We start from the raw sequence: 19,948 nt of genomic DNA on the forward strand, positions 1-19,948 counted from the left end.
GTAACTTGTTATACCAAGACAGACTGTAATTTACCAAGAAATGTTCTTCAGATTTCTTCACAAAAGGATTACATTACTGTACCAGGTATGTAATACAAGTCCCCATATAATGGGATGCAGATGGGAGGATGTAGTTATGGGGAATAGGGATTACAGCAATAGGCCTTTAGTACATCTCTAGGAATGACATGTAGTTGATACTCTGCTGTACAACAGCTACAGGCATGCTTCTCAACTGTACCTGCTATGAATTATCTCGTAGCTGTGGCCCTCTCTCTCCCTCCTACAATGGTTGGCTCCTGTATGAATTCTACTGGATTATGTGGTAGACATATAGTCAGTAAGTAAGGGTGGACACAACTGTCATATCACATGATGTACTGTCATTCACCACCTCTCAGTCTGTGAATGTCACTCAGGAATAGTTCAGACATTGTAAAGGTGTCCATGATTGTCCCTTATGTACTCTGTCTAGGTCACAGTTTAGTCGACATTCATATGTCACTGCTTGAGAGCTGTGGCTAGCATAACTGGCAATCCCCTACAGCAGGAAATCAAGTCATACCCAGTATTACTGGGGGGACACTGGCCATACCTCAGCAGCAGAGTGTACATATCGGTCATACAAAGTAAGAGTATGAATAGAGTGACAGATATTACTGTAGCATAACTGTTTTCTGGGGGTTCTGGCATGTGGCAGCTAGATTCACCATATTCTGAGAATAACTATCAGTTATTGTCCAACCGCTTGTCGGACATCCACAGGTGTCTGCCAAGAAAGCCACATACATCAGAAACATGTACACATTTGGCAACCATCTGTGCACTGGAGAGGTATGACGCCTACAGGGAAGATAGACTGCAGCAGATTTGCATTTTTGTCTGTCATTGTGGCACAGTGATATTGCTGGACTTTCCCCACATACATGTAATAGCACACACCTATTTGTCTGACAGTGGCCGTATGACATAGTAGTGGGTCTTTACCCACAGGGGACACACCACAGTAGACAGCATTGATGGATGTGGAGACATACAGCCTGCATTGTCACAGCACACAGGAACATAACCGTTACTATTATGTTGGTGATAGCGACATATATAGTGTGTTGATAGACTGCAGGGTATGGCATGGGTGGTAGCACTGGATAGTGCAGGGCAGTTTGGATGTGCAGAGTTTGTACATAGTGGATATCAACATATCTGGTCCTGTGATGTGTTTCTCCTCTTCTTGTCTTTCAGAAAGGATGTGCAGAAGGAGGAACCCACCATTTTAAGAGGCTGAAAATAATGTCATCATGCATGGCCTCAGACTGCATCACAACATTCTGCTGTCCAGGACTCACCACAATTGTGTCCAATGTGCAGCACTGTAGGCTGATCTCACCACAGCAGTCAACAATGTAGAGCTACAGGACAGAACCTATGAGCAGGTTCAACACCGGGCCACAGATATGTCAATGCTGCACGGCAAAGGGCTGCTGCTGTGACCAGGGATTGTGTTGCCACTGGTGGAGGGCCTGCACTGGAACAACCACTCTTGGCTGCAGAGGAATTCCTGGCAAACTTTGGAACACCCACCAGCTCCTAAGCATCCATCACCCCACACATCATGGAGGGGGTGCCACAGCATCCACAGAACAGGAGCACCCGGTTAAGCTTCCTGTGTTCATCAGTGTAATACTTTATCAGCCATTGTCGCAGCCTCTGCATGCCAGTACATGTGTGTCAAGTGTATCTGGAGTTGATGGGGGTGGTTTTAATGCACAGTTGTGCACTTATACTCAAAATATCAGGAATGTAGGCAGTATCACATTAGCTACTCTACATGGGGATATATGCACATATTACCCTGTAACAGTGCCACAGTTGGTATTGCTGAAAATACAACTCCCTCGCATTTCCATAAGTACATCAGGTGTGGCTGTTGTCCAAGGTTCTGTACCTGGTAAGTGTGCTACTTTTGTTATATGGATCATATATACCCTACAAATGTTAATGGCTGACATTTTGCCCTAAGCACAACTGTTATGCTTAGCCAGAGTACAATACTTGTATGTTACATTTCATGGGGGGGATTAATTGATGTGCATTGAATGGGTAATCATAATTGTGTATTTGCAGGAGCAGTAACACATATGCACATATTTTGAGAAGGTCTGTGCAGTCTGCTATACAGAAAGCAATCACTCATAGATGCCTGTTCACACACAATATGGAGATGGTACATACCTGAGGCAGTGATACTATAACTGATATAGTATGTTCAAGATGGGTGCACTCTGTTTTAGGTGAGGGCTATCCCATTCACTGACATATTGCTTATCGCACAGGTGTATAGTACTATCAAGATTAACCAGACGTAGCTGCAGGGCATGTTATAAACAGCCTGTCTTGTCTGTGTATATTGTAGTCTGTGTGTGTGTGTTGTGCATGGGATCTGAAATAAGATATGGTATGTGTAACACAGTTGTCGCTCCTCACCTGTATGTGTATGTGTGTGAATTACCATATAAAATAGTGCAGGTAGTAATGTACTTATTTTATCTTCCTCCTCACTGGTGACTGTGGGGGTTGGAGTGTGTCCCCCTCAAAACCTGATGTCAGTGTCTCATCAGACTCTGATGATGATGGCGGCCATAGTGAGGCCCAGGTGGGGTTGTTAGGGGCTGAATTTGCCCCATTGGTTGACATCCCACTTCCTCCCCCATTGTCCCTGCACACAGTCAGTATGCCCACACATACCAAGTCCCCTGTGGCCACAGATATTGGACAGTCATACTGGCGGCATCAAACAGGCGAGTGTGGCAACTATGGCATCAGTGAGTGTAGACACTAGCCATAGCCCCTCCACCATAATGGTGACGCCATGCATCATTTCACTGATGTAGTGGACAGATGGTGGGGTGAGACATTGTCAGTCCTTAACCGCACATTGTCTGTGCTAGAACATGTGGTGGAAGTAAGGTGTTGAATATGTGGCCGTAGGTCAGCAACAACATCCAGTGAGAGTTCATGTGGCCATGCACACTCACAGTCCCGTAGTGGCAGTACCTCCAGCACTACAGAAGGGAGGGTGCTGCCCACACCATGACATGGCAGGCCATGGGTATGTGGTCCTTGGTGGTCCCATGAGGGACATGGGCCCAGCAGACACTAGTCACCATCAGCGATTAGTATCGCATCTGACCCTGGGCATGGTGATGCCAATGCCACTCCTGGCAGAGCCAGTTCCCTTGTTCTTATCCGGAGATGGTGAGCTTTCCATTTTGCTATGTACAGTCCACAGCTGACCAACATACCCATGTCACATGTAGGTCACCAACAGACACACATGGCACCTCTCCATGGCCAAGCTGACCAGCACCCCTTCATGACTCACACACAGGATGTCAACTGTTTGGCACAGCTTAGGCCTCTGGCACCCCTACACCACACCCTGTGCATCTGATAATACCTGTTCCACATCCCTAGCATCCATACCATTGATGCAGGGACATGCAAATATGTGGCTGATGCACAGGGTGACTACATTACATTAATGACATTTTGTAGTGCAGTAGTGTTATGCCATGACAGGTGCTATTTGCTGGCATGTGTCATGAGTTCACACCGAAGTGTATGTACCTTTGTTGCATGATGTTAGATTGGCAGTAGTGTTGCAGACTGACAGGTGTCTCCCAGAGCTTTATATGTTTCTGTTCCAGGGGTCTGATTGGCTACATTGTGGAGACTTGGCAAAAATACAGCGGCTCAGGATGGCATGGCAACAAAGAAGAAATATGGCATCAGCAAGGTACAGCTGTATATGTGCATAGTTACCTAGGTACATATGTATAGAACAGTGTGTCAGGGACAATGGGGGCAGACAGCATGATCCTGCATGCATACCCCATGACAAGGCATGCTACTCTGGATATGTGTCACCTGGGTGTTCTGTTCCTACAAATGTAGGTGGTGACAGATAGCATTTATGCCTAGGTAGATGTGGGCTATTTAGGGCCAGCAGCTACTCACAGGGCCTTAAAATACATAACCATTGCACATAGATAGGCGAGATAGCACACTGCTGCAAGGGGTTATATTTACACATGCACACACAACACACACAGTGTTGCCCTTATTGAGATTAGCGCCCCTACATATGTAGTAATATGCACTATAGCAATAAGTACTTATCACATGTGCCATGGAGCTTATCTGTTATGAGAATGGCAGCCACTGCTTTTAAGGCAGATGACATCAGCTGGCCTTGTAAAGGAGTCCAATGGGGTGGGATGACAGGTAGAGACAGGGCATTAAAATGTATAACCATTGCACACAGATAGACGAGACAAGTACACTGCTGCAAGAGGATATATTTACACACACACACACACTCACACACACACACACACACACACACACACACACACACACACACACACACACACACACACATACAGAGTTGCCCTTATTGAGATTTGAACCGCTACCTATCTGGTAGTATACACTATAGCACTAAGTACTTATTGCATGCACCACATAGCTTATCTGTTTGAGAGTGTCTGCCAGTGCTGTTAAGGTGGATGACATCAGCAGCTGTTGACAGGGAGGCCAATGATGTAGAGAATGCTAGTCACAGGGCCATAAAAAGATTGACCATTGCACAGACACAGGCCTGATGGGCATGTCTGTACTGCTGTATGGGAAATATCTACATGCACACACACACACACACACACACACACACACACACACACACACACACACACACACACACACACACACACACACACACAGGACTGATGTGAGATTAGAACCCTTACCTACCTACCTACTATTACACATTACAGCTCACAGTACTAATTGCACACACTACTGGTTACAGTTGGTGTACATGTGGCTGCAGCCACAGTACTTATGCACTATGCAAAGTGGCCTTGTGTTACACAGCCTGTGTGGCCTGTTATTGTATCTAGTGTCATAGCAGTAGGGTACCTGTTAATACCCCTGCTATCGCCATTTCTGGCCGTTTGCAATTTTCTAGGTGTAGAATTGGCTACTGACAATATGGCCTGTCCAAGTTCTGCATTGCAGCCATTGCACATTACCCCACCTGCTCATCAGTGTCTGTCTAAAGTGTGAGATTCCACAGGCACAGGGTTATGTGGTTGGGTGGATTATGTCATTATGTGGCTGTGGTCTTTTACCCTCAGACAACAATTGTGCGTGTAGGTGCAGTTAACCCCAGCATTCTGCATGTAGGTGTGGACATTCATGCACCCCCACACACATATACATATGTATATATATCTCACAGGGATGTCAAATGTTATATAGATATATGTGGAGGGTGTACATCAATCTACACCTTTATGTAGTTATATAGATATCTATTTAGATATATATATATATATATATATATATATATATATATATGTGTGTGTGTGTGTGTGTGTTACCTGTATATATCTATGCATATATACACACACACATACATATATATATATATATATATATATACATATATATATATATATATATATATATATATATATATATATGGGTCTATCTGACTTCACCGACATTTTAAAATATCGAAAACGAATTAACCGACACGAGAATGTCGAAACTCATTTAACCGACGCCAGAAGATCGACAGTTCACAAACACGACATCGCATACACCCGACACAACATACCAACAAACAAAACACATCCCCTATCCAACACTCACACACACACACAAGCACACCAAAATCCTTACAAACAAACACTAACCCATACATACACAACTATCCACAACCCTGACCCAAACCCTTACCCTAAGGTCCGTCACTATCGCACACTCACCTAACCCGCGCCCTAACCCTAACTCACTTATCCCACCCCTACAAAACACCAACATCGCACACTTACCTTACTCGGCCTCTAACCCTAACTCACTTATCCCCCCCTACCCCTACAAAACACCAACATCGCACACTTACCTTACTCGCACACTCACCTAACCCGCGCCCTAACCCTAACTCACTTACCCCACCCCTACCCCTACTAAACACCAGCATCGCACACTTACCTTACTCGCACCCTATTGTCCGTCACTACCGCAGACTTACATATCCTGTCCCCATCGCAGCTTCTCAGCGTCGGTGTCTTCCTCCGTCGGTCTTCTGCCTCGTCGATCTTCTGGCGTCGGTGACGTGACTTTCGACATTCTCGTGTCGGTTAAGTCGTTTTCGATATTTTAAAATGTCGGTGAAGTCAGATAGACCCATATATATATATATATATATATATATATATACGTACCACATACTGATAGATAATGATAGATAAAGGTAATCATGTCTGAGAGGGATAGGGAAAGACAGATACGTATATTTTCACATCTCAGTTCTTTAGGCAAATGTGGCATCAGACATGGACTGAAATTAGCTAAATGTAGGAGCATACGCAGTGTGACTGTCAATACTTACAAGGTGACTCAGGCCAGACCTACCTGTACTTTAGTCCATGATTTTGTGTGCTACAGCCAATTAGCTGCTGCATCTGATTCAGCAGTCCAGCCCCTCCCTGATATTATGTCCAAGGGATTCCCCGGCTGTGTGCTGAATGTAATATATGACTCATAACTAGTGATTGTACAAATTGTAATAGAGTATACAGGGTTTTGCATCATATGTATGGTATGTTTTTACATAACATTGTAATTTTCTGGTACATCAGTGGCAAATCATTATAGACTAATGTTAGGAACTGAAGACAGACATTTGATTCACTGACTTCATACACACCATGGAAACCATGCTACTGCATGACCTCTTATTCTCTGCACTTTCTTCATTTGTCTGGCCACTAGCTATTCCTTCTCCTTATATTTGGGCCTTTGTCCCACTCCTATTCATGGCTTTGTCCATATTTCTTGCTCTAAGTGGTTGTAGGTATGCTGTTACTAGAGCACATGATGTAACACCACACACAGGGTTACAGTCTTCACACCTCTGACTGTACACGTCTTGCAGGATGTCCAGCATTTAGCCCCATATGTCTGCTCTGCTCCTCAGACAGTTGTGTTTTTCTGGTAATATACTACTAAATGGTGCCCACTGAATTGTTGTACGTACTGACACAGTTACTTGATGGCCTTTACATCCTGCTGCTATTCTGACTTGTTACAACCTGCTGTTATACTAGCCACCTTCTAGGTTACTCAGAGCATGTGTAATGTCCATAACTGTGGCCCCCTGTCCACCATTGTCTCTGGCTTTGTCCAGCTTTGTTGCAGTAACAGATTGTCAGTCTGTGGGACTCCTACCATAGGAGTATTTCACATGGGAAATTGTAGGTGTAGCCAGCTTCGAACCATGAACACCATCAGCCATGCTAATGTACTTAGCCCACTGAGCCACACCAGCCAACAGAAAGTGAAGTTTAATTCCTGCATATTGCAGAAATGAACATGTAGCCAGGTTGTTTGGGACAGCTCTGGGACTGCATGATCTGCTGCTATATCCTTGCAAACATTCTGTAGCACTTTACAATCTCTAGCTCATGTAGCTCCTGGAAGGTTACTCTGGGCCTGAACACTTTTCTCCTTTTCAGGCTAGGCCTGTTGTCAGCAGCAGCAGCAACACTGACCTCAGCCTCTAGCACAGATATAGCAGAGTAGCAGCAGCCCCTAGTATTCTGTCATTTAAAATCCCCAGGTCTGTATTCCAGTGGTGCAGAGTATGGGGAAAAATCAGATTGTAGGATATATACTTTATAGTGCTCTCCTGCAGGTTCAGCCTGTGTGATTGGATAACTATGATGCATTGCACCTACCAGGTACATCACTGAGGGGTTTGAATGGCTCAATGTAAGTGGAACAGGGGTTATCAGTAATGTATAGATGATTGGCTTTCCCAGAGTATTTCCTTTTTTTTTTTTAATTGCCTTCCCTGCTAAGCACTGCAGTGCAGCACGTAAACCTGTGGCGCTGGTATAAACACTGCTCAGCAGTCTGGACACACACCCCATGCACAGGCATGCTCAGCATAGCTCAAACCAGCTAAAATAAGTGCCCCTCAGCTAAACAAAGCTTGCAGCACTGGGGACACCCCCTTGCATAGTTGAGCGGCACACCAAACAAATAGGCACCACTGAGCTCCAATCCACTTAAAAATATTGTGATACACCCCTTTTTGATGTCAGCTTGCCCTTTTGTGGACAGCAACATGGTTCTGGAGCTACACAGATTTTATCTGCAGACACAGTGGCCCATTTTTGCAATTCGGTAACCCCAGCTCATTTACATACAGATCCATGCACAAAACCTGGATACTTCACTATTCCAGGGCCTGCCTCCTTAACAACCACTGAAATCTACTATTGTACATACTGCATGCAGTGTCCTATAATGCATTATTCTCACATATGTCTTATTTTTAGTTTTTAAACTTTTTAATATTTTTTTTTTGCATAACGGCATGTTTGCATGCTGCTGCACCCTGTGCAAACGTAATATGGGTATTAAAACATTACTTTATATTATTTTGCATCATTTTGTGGATACACAGGGCATAGTTTTGCACATATCTGTGCCTACTATGCAATCTCTGACCTTTTAAATGGGCTTTTACAGCCTCTGTACAATTTTTACTTTCTTGTACATGGACATTTTCCGTGTGCACTTCGGGCACCAACACACAGTCTGCAGGATTGCCTATCTGCTTGCTGGAGTGCTCCAGCACCCTCAATTGCATGCAATTCACCTGCTTATGAGGTGATTTGCATGCCATGGACACTTCTGTGTCCACATGCTCATGCACGCCCCTCTGCTGTGTTCACTGGATTGCATGGAGCCTAACTTCTGTGTAAGCTCTGTCTCACTGTGCCTACATGGAAAATCACTCCATGTAGGCTTTATTGAATTCTCCCCTGTAACTACAATCTTAATTTTGTTTTCCAAAAATATACATATGTATTAAAACTTAGATTTTCCAGTGGCCACTGGATGTGGGATTTGCAAAAAAATCTTACAAGTCAAAAGTTATACATCCTTTATGGTAACAGCTCTTTGTAAAAACAAGTCTAGATTTTTGTAAGATTTCCTAATGTTATTTAAAGGAACTTCTTTTACTTATTTTGAATAAAGATGCTTTTAAAATGGTTATTTTAAGGTTATGCAGTGCTTTTCTATGGACTGATTTGGCATATGTTGTTGTAGTTACAAAGAACAGGAGTGATCACAAACAGATATGGTACTGGTTCTCTGAAGTACTGTTCACACTAAACAGAAGGGATGTGCATGATAGCTCACCCAGTGAATAGAAGTTCATAAACTCTGACATGTTCCTCTCTTCCTTGAGTACAATGAATATAGGGAGGCCGCATACTGTACCGTCATTTGCTTGTTCATAGGTAAGTACTAGGCTAGCTGTCCTCATGGTCCGTTTTAAGCCTAGACAATTTTCAACTGTGAGAATCAAACCCTGTATGCTGTATCTGTGAGGTAAACACCTTAACCATGTTCTCAAAGTGTTTTTATAAGTTAAACATAGATTATTTACTTATTTTACATTTGTTTACTGGGTAAATCTGACCAGGCATACTACCCATTTTCAGAGGAGACCCAGGGAGAAAAGCTCCAAGCTCAAAGTACATGCTTAAAATTGTAGTAATACAGTAGACTCTCTCTTAACTGGTCTCACTGGGACCGCACTGTAGTCTGGATAAAAGAATGGCTGGTTAATCAAAAAATGCATACAAAATAGCATTTATAGATTACAAATCAGCTGGAATAACAGAATTTGTGTTGTTATGCATTTTTCTAATGAATATGAAGTCTAAAACTGTCCTTATTTAGCCCAGAGGAGGCAGAAGTGTTGTTTTTCTCTGTTGTATTTTGCTAGGACTACAGCAGAAAGCTGATGGCCGGTTAAAGAGGAGGCAGATTAAAGAGATGCCAGATAAGAGAGAGTTTACTGTATTACATACAGAAAAAACATAGAAACACATTGCAGCTATTAGTTTAGCTTATACAGTCAAACATTAATAGAGAGGCATTAGACAAGTACAATGAAATAGTTTAGGTATAGTATACTTGTCCCATTCTATGGCAATTGTTTACAAAAGGCTCGCCGTTGATAGTGTGCAAATATTTGAACTGTGATATTAGTCATATATTTTAGGAAAGAGATAAGTACTTATTGCATACTGAGAGCGAGAGAAAGTATAGATTGAGCCTAGAGTGTAGTTTTTCAGTCAGTTAGGGAAGTAGGAAAGATGGGATTGGGAAATGTTTGGTGGGATGAGATAAGAGATCCAAGAGATTAGGAAGGAGGAAAGCAGGGTTAAAAGAGAGGTACATGATAATTACCCAGGAGAAGCATTGTTACATACCCAAGAGGGGAGGATGTTCTTTTAGCTTGGCTTTGAAAGCTTTATGGTTCAGGTTGTTTGACAGTAGATAGGAGGCCATTCCACAGGTTGAATACACAGCTGGAGTAAATTGAAACTCCTGTTGTATTACTGGGTTTAATGATGGTGAGTAAGAGTTTGTCTGTCCAGCAGAGAGTTCTGTAAGGATGATAACATTGTATCAGGCTTTTTAGAGCTGGGCACTTGTCAGGTCTATATATTAGGGTATGTGTGAGTAGGAGCTAACTATACTGAAGACAGTGTGTAAGTTCTGTGGATCCAGAAGGGTCTAGAGAAAGTGGGTTTCTACCAGTATGACTCAAATACTATCCATCTATCTATCTATCTATCTATCTATCTATCTATCTATCTATCTATCTATCTATCTATCCATCTATCTATCTATCTATCTATCTATCTATCTATCTATCTATCTACATGTTTGTGTAATGATGGAATTATCACCGAGTGCTTTTCAAGCCTTGTATAACGTTTCTTTTAGTGTTTATACCTTTCACCTGCCCATTTTTAAAGTAATTTCCTTAAAAGTCATCCTCTTCGCAACACTTTTTGATTTTGAGTAGCATAAAAGCAGTTGAATCCATGAACATTACGTTTACTTTTGTTGTCTTGCTTCTAGGTAAATTGCATCCTTGAAGCTTTTGGACATGCTAAAACGTGCAGGAATGATCTGTCTAGTCGCTTTATTAAGTATTTTGAGTTGTACTTCTGTGAAAAGAAGAAGGTTCTGACTGCAGGTGAGTCTGTGCTTGTTCTGCACTGTCACTAACAAACCACAAGATGGCAACACAGTATAAAGGTTCTCAAACCGGCACATTTGTTTTTCTTATTCCAGTTACAGAATACATTTTGTACTTCATTACAGGAGTGTAGCAAGCAAATTTCATTTTGTACTCACAAACTCTTAGTGCAATCTCCCCCTGGTCATCTATTACTTAAAATGGATACATCTCACAAACTTCTTCCCCGCAGCATGTAACAAATGTAAGTAACATTTTCAGCTGTTCCCCTTGAAACTATTAAAAATATTGTTTTTAGATTAGCGATATTGTACCTGTTGTTAAATGCATTCATTTAGACACTTGTAGACATAATATGACCTTAAAAAAGGCAACTTACTATCATGCTCAAAAAAACATTTACTCAGAGTACAAAGAGTACCTGGCTACACCCATGCATCAATACTTTAGATTATACAGTAACACTTATTTACAAAGGCTTCATCCAATCTATAACTATTACAAGGAAGTCAAAGAACTTAGAAAGTGAATGTAAAATGTTGATATTAACGCTCAGTCTTGCAGGGCTAACCTAACCTCCCATGTAGGCCATTATCTATAACCAATTCTGAGCTATACTGAATTGTTCAATACCGAGCAGAGTAAACGTACCTACATGTACAGAAATGACCATGAATGATTTTTCTGTAGAAATACAGTGTGTGTGTCTGCATGCATGCATCATATTATGTATGTGTATGTTTAATTCAAAAAATGATAAGGTTTTTACTAATATTATTTTAACGTATGATGGTGGACGTATTCAGGATCATACAGCTTAAATATAGCACATATAGCTATCTTTGTACTGTAAAGAGATAAAGTTGTGACTATGCCATAGGTGATCTGAAGTTAGCTAGTGTCTCAGGTGCCTCTAGGAGTTGACCAGAGAGAAGAGAAGTCAAATAGGTGTCTGCTGCTGTCTCAACCATCCAAAAGGTCGAGAGAAGGGGCACTGCCTTTTTCACTTGGGTGACCCTAGTAGGAGCACTAGGAGTTATGCCCAAGGAACATGGGCAGAGGGCGCATGTTTTGCCATTGTGCACATGCATGCAGACAAGGATTCATCATGCAGAGGCATAATGCTCCTGTCAGCAGCGAGCAGCAGAGCTTGAGATGCTGCTTAGAGGCAGGGGGTGGTGCTCCACTAAGAGAGGGTAGGTCACCTCACAAGACCCCTAAGCTTACTCACTCCCTACCAACCAACTCTCATTCCTGGGGAAAGGATTGATTAATATAGCCAGAGAATGCTTAACTCTGCTCCTGAGGAACAGATTTTCTGCTTGCATGCAGGTAGAAAAGCCATCAGGAGAGGGTCTTTGTGGAATGAACAAAATACAAAAAAACAAAATAAAATGGTTTGTATACTTGGACATGTTATATATCTCCCAAAGTTTGAAAATATTGATATATAGTGAATAAAAACTACACTTGATGATGTGATGAAATCCTACAACACACATAAATACAGTATTGTGCATACATTTGCCATACAAAATACTTTGAGATCATATTTTGTTACATACTTAAGTTCAACCTTGTGATGCCATTATGCGTACTCATAAATAAAAAGTAGTACACGTAAAATTACGTAAAAGACATACACACACACACACACACACACACGCACACACACCACACACACGCACACACGCACACACACACACACACACACACACACACACACACACACACACACACACACACACACACACACACACACACACCCATGCACACATGCATATGCATTCACATGTACATACACACACACACACACACACACACACACACACACACACACACACACGCTTGCAGAGATGGTATAGCTGTACATGCTAAGTCCCACAGACACTGGCATATTTATGCATTAAATGTCCATCTAACCAGGAAGGTTTCACATTGCACCTTCTTATTCTCATACCATCAATATGAATTGACCAAAATGATATTAACTCACCAATCTGCTGGCAAGTTTCATCTGATTCTTTATGAGTAGTGATTAAAACCTAACTAGAGTTTAGTTACCTATTTAACTCTTAATGTCAAATGGAAACAAAGTAATATTTGCATTTTAATTAATGCACTTTGCTAATGCAATATACAAAACTGTATTTATATAGCTATTGACAAATGTGTTGCAGTACTATATGCTACTGTCAAGCCCACCTACTGCGGTACACCAGCTGAAGATGATCCTTATTAGTTACGCACTGTTTAACAGATGAAAGTGCTTACCCTAAGTACTTGGTGTAGTACAACTAAGGGGCATACCTCTCAACTGTACAGATTTTTGCCTCATATTTTTGGTCCATTTTTCATAAAACTGTGGTTTTCTGGCAAATTAGTGGCAAATCATTGAACACTGAAGTTGGAAAATAATGACAGACATTTGAGTTTTGGATTTCATCTCCTTCAGAAAATTCATGCTAATGCAAAACCTGTTATTCTATCAATGTTCTAAGTTTGTAAGAGCAATATTTAAAAATTGTCCCTATTTTTGCGCCTTTGTTTCACTTTTACTTATGGTTTTGTCCAGATTTCTTGCTCTCAGAGGTTGAGAGTTATGCAGGAGATTAAGATTTAATGATCTTCTCACTTCCTTTGTGTACAGTATTGTTTTTTTCATTTTCTAATCTACTGTGTATTAAAACACATTGGGGACATGGAGCTGACTAATCTTAGGCAGTGCTTTCCTAATATTGTATTGTAATGAGAAATAACCAAGAGACTTATGGGCTAAGACACATGGTACAGCAGAAATGTTTTAGACTAAATACTCTATACATACAAAATCAACTTAGGAAGGATAAATGCAGCCAGTAAAATCTGAACAGTCTTTGGTGCCAGACAATTAAAGATATTAGTTCATGGCAGAATTATATATTTTTTCATAATTTGCCCCTACGCCTAATGACTATCTGGCCAATTAGTTTAGTAGTGCTGAGTCATTTCTGTACAGGTGAGAGCTGATTGCAACATGTCTGACTCATAGCCAGACATCAGGCAACTTTACTTTATACACTAATCTCATGCATGCAAAGCAGAGGAAGCATCCAAGTGGTCGGGTACTAAGGGATGCATCGTGGACATTTCACCTGATCATTTTGGTGCTAATCCTCAGCAGCCCTTTCACTTTGTAAGTGAATGGTTCTCATCCGGTTTTTACCCACTGGTGGTACCATGTTTGGAGCCATGCCATTGAAGCAAACTTCCATCCCACCCTCCAGGAAGGGTGGGGAAACAGATTCCCATCACACTTCTCCCTTACTAGACAGTCCCTTTGGTGTACAGGCCACTAACCAAACACAGGTCATCTGGGCCATGATCTGGGCTCCACCCATTTTTGTCAGGGAGCTGGTATAGTACGTGAATGTCTTATAATGGATGGCTTTGCTTCATTTATAAGACAAGCCTTCTACCCCTATTATTTGTAGAATATGATCTGAAATCTGTGACTAGAGTGGAAAAAGAACAGGAATGACCATTACAGGGTTCGTAAAGTATTTAAGCAGATGTGTAGTTAGGGTGGGGCTTAAGCGTGCACTTGCCCTGGACATAAAATGTTATGGGGTGTGATTGACAGATTTGCAGAATACGATCAGTGTTCAGTCTATCTGAATGCTGATACTGCATTTGCAATGAAACACCATGATTTTTTTTTTTTTTTTTTTTTAATTTGGTCCTCAACTTAAATTGGGGAGGTACACCAGTTGCAGGGGTGGCCTGAGCAGCGGAATAACCAGCAACATTTCTATATTTAAGTGTAACTATGGACCTGGAATGCTAATGAAATGCTAATCGTGTACATAGGAATACTCTACACAAAAAGGGATTGTGATGAACGTAGTGTCTACCTATGTCAGTACATGCTGTTCCTCTTGTTCTTCAGCAGTCTTACAACTATTTGATCAGAATTATTGCTTTCTCCCTAGCAGCAAATTATAAATACTGAACTGATAACTTTTCCCTTAGATATCATGGAGAAGGTGCATTCATTTTGCAAAGGATATAGTTGAAAGGGCCTTTTGTAGAACCAGTCCTTCAGTCTGGAACATAATGTTCACACAAACATAAAAAATATCAGTCAACAGTCTGCTTTCAAAAACTCACTTCATTGTTATCTATCCAATGTCACCTCATATTTCTGCTTTAGGGACACTGGCTAACATTGAGACATCACCAGCAGCTATTTAATTGTCAGTTTTATTTCACTCTTAAACACAATGTTCTCAGACTATCATAATCGCATCTCTTGTGATTTTGCTCTGAGTAAATAATGTATAAATACTTCTTGCTTGTAAATACTGTTTATTTTATCTGCAGGAGTTTTTCTTTTATTTTATCTTTGTATGTTGGTTATCTGTCATCGCTCCTTTATAATTGCATATCAATATTGTTCTATTCTTATAATGCTATATCTTTCTGTTATTTACGATTGTATGTAACTCCATTACCTCTGGCATAGGCCATAGCCAGAAGGAGTCTGTCAAGTTTTTCCTCTTACCTACTTAACAAATTCAATATAAACACATTATACAACATCAAAATAATGTTAAAGAAATCTGATCAATCTGTATAGGATATTTTCAACCTCAACAGACCTAGGTGACATGGATATCTAAAACCTAGATTTCAGTGAGTAGCCATTTGAAGCTGTTGGAAGATATATGCACACAGTGGAATGGGGCCCAGGGGCTCAGTAGGCGAGGATTCATCTGGCCATTTTTTTTAATACTGGAAAATTGTGTATGTTTTTGACCTTTATTACATTGTCCTAGTAGGTTTGGGAAATGGTAATCAAAGGAAGGCAAGAAGAAGAAAATAAAATGAAAGTGTCTATAACCTTGACAAAATAAAATGCAATTATTAATTTAAACTGTCAGAATAAAATTATGTCTGTCTAAAGGATATATTCTTTTTTTATATTTCCATGCTCCTTTTAATGAGGAATGGTCATTTTAGATTTTGATTTCAATGGCTCAGCAGGTAACTCACTAGCCTTTGAATTCCAAAGAACAGAAAGCTGTAGGTTATATTCTCACTCAGGTTGGATTCATTTTTTAGTACTGCTGCTTAATTGTCAGTGCTGCTGTTTCTTTAAGGTACTGACCTTCAGATGAGAGATGAAAACAAGGCGCCACCTGACTGAGTGCCTCAGATAGTGGTAGTTTACATAGATGTAAAAAATCATACAGAAGGTATCAAAAAGAGTAGGACTCTTTATTCTTTACCATGTCTGCACAGTCATTTACTATTCCTGCTTACATATTTAGACTTTTATGCATTTCTTCTTTTCCTTCTGTACATTCATACAGTTTTTCTTAGAACTGCATCACCCCAACTCTTTCTCCTGTAACAAGCTATGATGTCCCAAATCTGAGCAAGTAATCAAAGAGCCTGAATCCTCACCACTGGCACTGGAGAGGGACGTTCACTTGGAACAAAATTGGATATAGCTAGTATTTCCAGGTGCTGCTCCCTGCATCATGCACAATTTCCCTTAAGAGCACACAGAGAACACACTCAGTCTGGGGCCTGGGTTTCCCGCTCTGTCCAGATCCCCAATAAGACTTTCCACTGGCACAGCTGTAGGGTTGAGTCCTCAGCTGAATGTCCAAGCCAAGTCCTCCACAACCCTCTCTGTGAAATCTGTGCTTCGTGTTGCTGCTTCAAGTGGCTGACACACACACTTTGAGATTTGGTTGTCACACACACACACACACACACACACACACACACACACACACACACACACACACACACACACACATCTGGAAAAGGCTGGGACAGATTTACTAGCCATGCCCCCTTCTGCCCAGACTATAAGGTAGTTACACTTCCACCAGACATTCCAAAGCCAAGCTACTCTAAGGCTCTTGCAAGGGTACCCAATTATACTGAATGAAATTAGTATTACTAAAAATGGTAGTTTGACTAACAGCAAGGCTTTCAGGAGCAACCAGAGCTGTCACCAAATATATATATAAGTATTCTCAGAGATTAAAATATTCTCTATAGGACCAGCCATAATGAAAAGTTTAAATATATTTAATAATAAATAATAAAAGAACATGAAAATACTAAATATCTATTTACAATAAACACCAGAGTTTCAATCACAAGAAATATTACAAATAACACGGGTGGACAGGTTTACACAGTTACAGAAAAACAATACTTAACTAATCTCATTATATTTTATTGACTAATCTAAAGAATTATTATTCCCTGGCTACTTACTAAAGCAAGGTAAGATGCAGTAGGTGAGAGATCCTACTTTGTCAGGTTACAAAAACAGAGTGCTCTGAGACTTCAGTCTCACTTAGTATTAAACATTATTTTAGTGATGGATTGCAGAATAACATCACATACATCTGGTCATATGGTGTCTGATTCCCATGCTTCCCCCCTTGGCTAGAAGCTGTCAGGATTTAGCACATATGTGTCAACAACACACACACACACACACACACACACACACACACACACACACACACACACACACACACACACACACACACACACACACACACACATTCTGCCTTGCTAAGATCTGTTGCAGCTCCTGGAAGTCAAAAAACTATTTCAAACCTCTAACTTTCCAGAGTAGCAATTAGTTCACCCCAATGACAATGCAGGAAGCTTCCTAGTAGAGACTTTTTGTCTCTGGCTGCAGTGAGAACTGTAAGCTACAATCTTTATGGCTTAAGCCAGGTAATTTTAATTTCAAACAATTTTCTGAGTTTGAGATTAACTTGTTCCCCTCTAGTATCCTCTGTTAAAACATATACATTTAAACAGTTCCGATAATGCATGTATATTTCTTTTCTGTCCAGCAGGGCACACTTTTGGTATATTGTTAACACAAGCAACTTTACAAATACATTTTTCAGCACAAGCATCTGTACAAATCACCTTACTATACAATAACATATAATTATTTACAAAATTCCAGCTAGCTGTGCTGGCATATGTTATATATCCACTGCCTTACTTCTCCTGGCATAGCTGGCAGTACCGCACATAATCACACAAGCATTATTTTCTTTTTGTGACATCATTCACATGCCAATATTAGACAGTCATCAAATATGCTTCCCACACAAAAACAAGACTTCACTGCCTTTATTATATCATGTTCCATTTTTCTTCCATTTTGCAACTTTCAATATTACTAATTTTCTTTCTTAAAAAAATTCTCTTGTGTTCTGAGCATTCTCCGAGTCAGTATGACTGCCTCCTCAATATTTCTCTGAAAATAGGTTATATCTAGTAGAGCTAACCCATCCAACAAAAAGTAAATATGTTCAGCTGATTTGCAAACACTAATTATTTGATAACTAACATGATTTTTGTCACAGGAGTCAGATAGTTCTTATCCTTATATAAATGGATTTGTGGCAGTTTATTAAAAAAAAACTTTTACTATAATTAGAAATGGCTTTTATTTGCAGGTAGTGAGCCATCCACAACCCCATGACTTTAGATATGCTACCTTAACTTCATGGTTGAAGGACAATTACAACATCTAGTATTAGTGATAAAACAAGAAATGTTTCCTGTCTAAAAATAAGGGATGCAAATAATGTTTCCTCAATGAAAGGAATACATCCCTTTACAGATATTTTAACATTTGACAAGTCTTTTCCATAGAGTTCGTGGTACAAGTGTCATATTGTAGAATACTATCATGAACTACCCCTGCATAATTTGTAGTAGTGATTTATAACTGGTGAACCACCAAACTGAAAATATCCCTGCTTCCTATGTGTCTGTGCTGTCCTACCTCCCAGCTTAGTGCACACATCACAGATACCCACTGTAATTTATAGAAAGTGTTTTGGGTTTGTGTCAACTATTCACTCAGATTGGGGTTCTGTCACAATACCTTTAATAACTAAATATACTAACTTCAAGGTGCAATATCTTGGAGTTAAAGGAAAACTCCATCCTCCAAATGTGTACATTCAGTAATTGAAATTAAGGAGCAAAGCCCCTGCATTAAATGTTTGCAAAGCTCAACCCTACTGCAAAAATAATCATTGCTTATCTCTTCTTCAAACTGTCACCCCTTGATGATATGATGCAAGTTGTGAAAATATGGGTCTGCAGTCAGGCACTGATGAGTTTGTTGGCAGAAATATGAAATACCTTCAGTATTTTATCGTGTCTACTTTTTGTTAAAGAAGAAAGAAGCCATAAAACAGGATAATTTTTTTTCTCTATTTCTTCATGTGAAAACACATTGTTTTAGATTAGGAAGTATTGAAGAGTAGTCTGGTGAACAGAAGCCAGTGTTCAAGACTTGTAAAACCTTCTTGACACTTTGCCATAATAGAAGAAGAGTCAACCTTCTTGAACCGTAACAGGTACAAGCAAGAAAAATCTGAGGGTAATGTTACTCAATGCTAGAAGTCTAAATCTCAAAATGCACTCACTTGTGGCAATCCTTAAAATGGAGAACATTGACATCTGTGCAGTGACAGAGACCTGGTTCAAGGCTCCAGAGAGCACCCCTGCATTACCAGGCTATAATTCATACCACATCTTTCGGCCACCTAACCTGGACCGAAACACTAAAGGCAGAGGCGTGTCCATATTCATTAAGGATATCCACACCTCCAGGCTAGTTGCTCAGCATAATGCATCCGAGATTATCCAAGTGCAACTAACTCTGGGCAAGACCACAATACAAATTGTAGCTTGCTACAGATCTCCCACCATGCCCCAGCACTCCCACTCCTCTTTTCTTGATACACTGGA

General features: G+C 40.6%; 1 protein-coding gene across 1 annotated transcript in view; it reads left to right on the forward strand.

Moving 5' to 3' along the window:
• MYO16 (myosin XVI) overlaps positions 1-19,948 on the forward strand; it is a 2,679,924-nt gene that overhangs the window by 1,405,577 nt on the left and 1,254,399 nt on the right. Inside the window, exon 15 of the mRNA XM_044071347.1 lies at positions 11,026-11,143. Coding sequence (XP_043927282.1) covers positions 11,026-11,143 — 118 coding nt within the window. The remainder of the gene's footprint in view (positions 1-11,025; positions 11,144-19,948) is intronic.

Source organism: Protopterus annectens, chromosome 5.part0, assembly GCF_019279795.1.
Source record: "Protopterus annectens isolate FY-2018-M chromosome 5.part0, PAN1.0, whole genome shotgun sequence".
Lineage (NCBI taxonomy): Eukaryota > Metazoa > Chordata > Ceratodontiformes > Protopteridae > Protopterus > Protopterus annectens.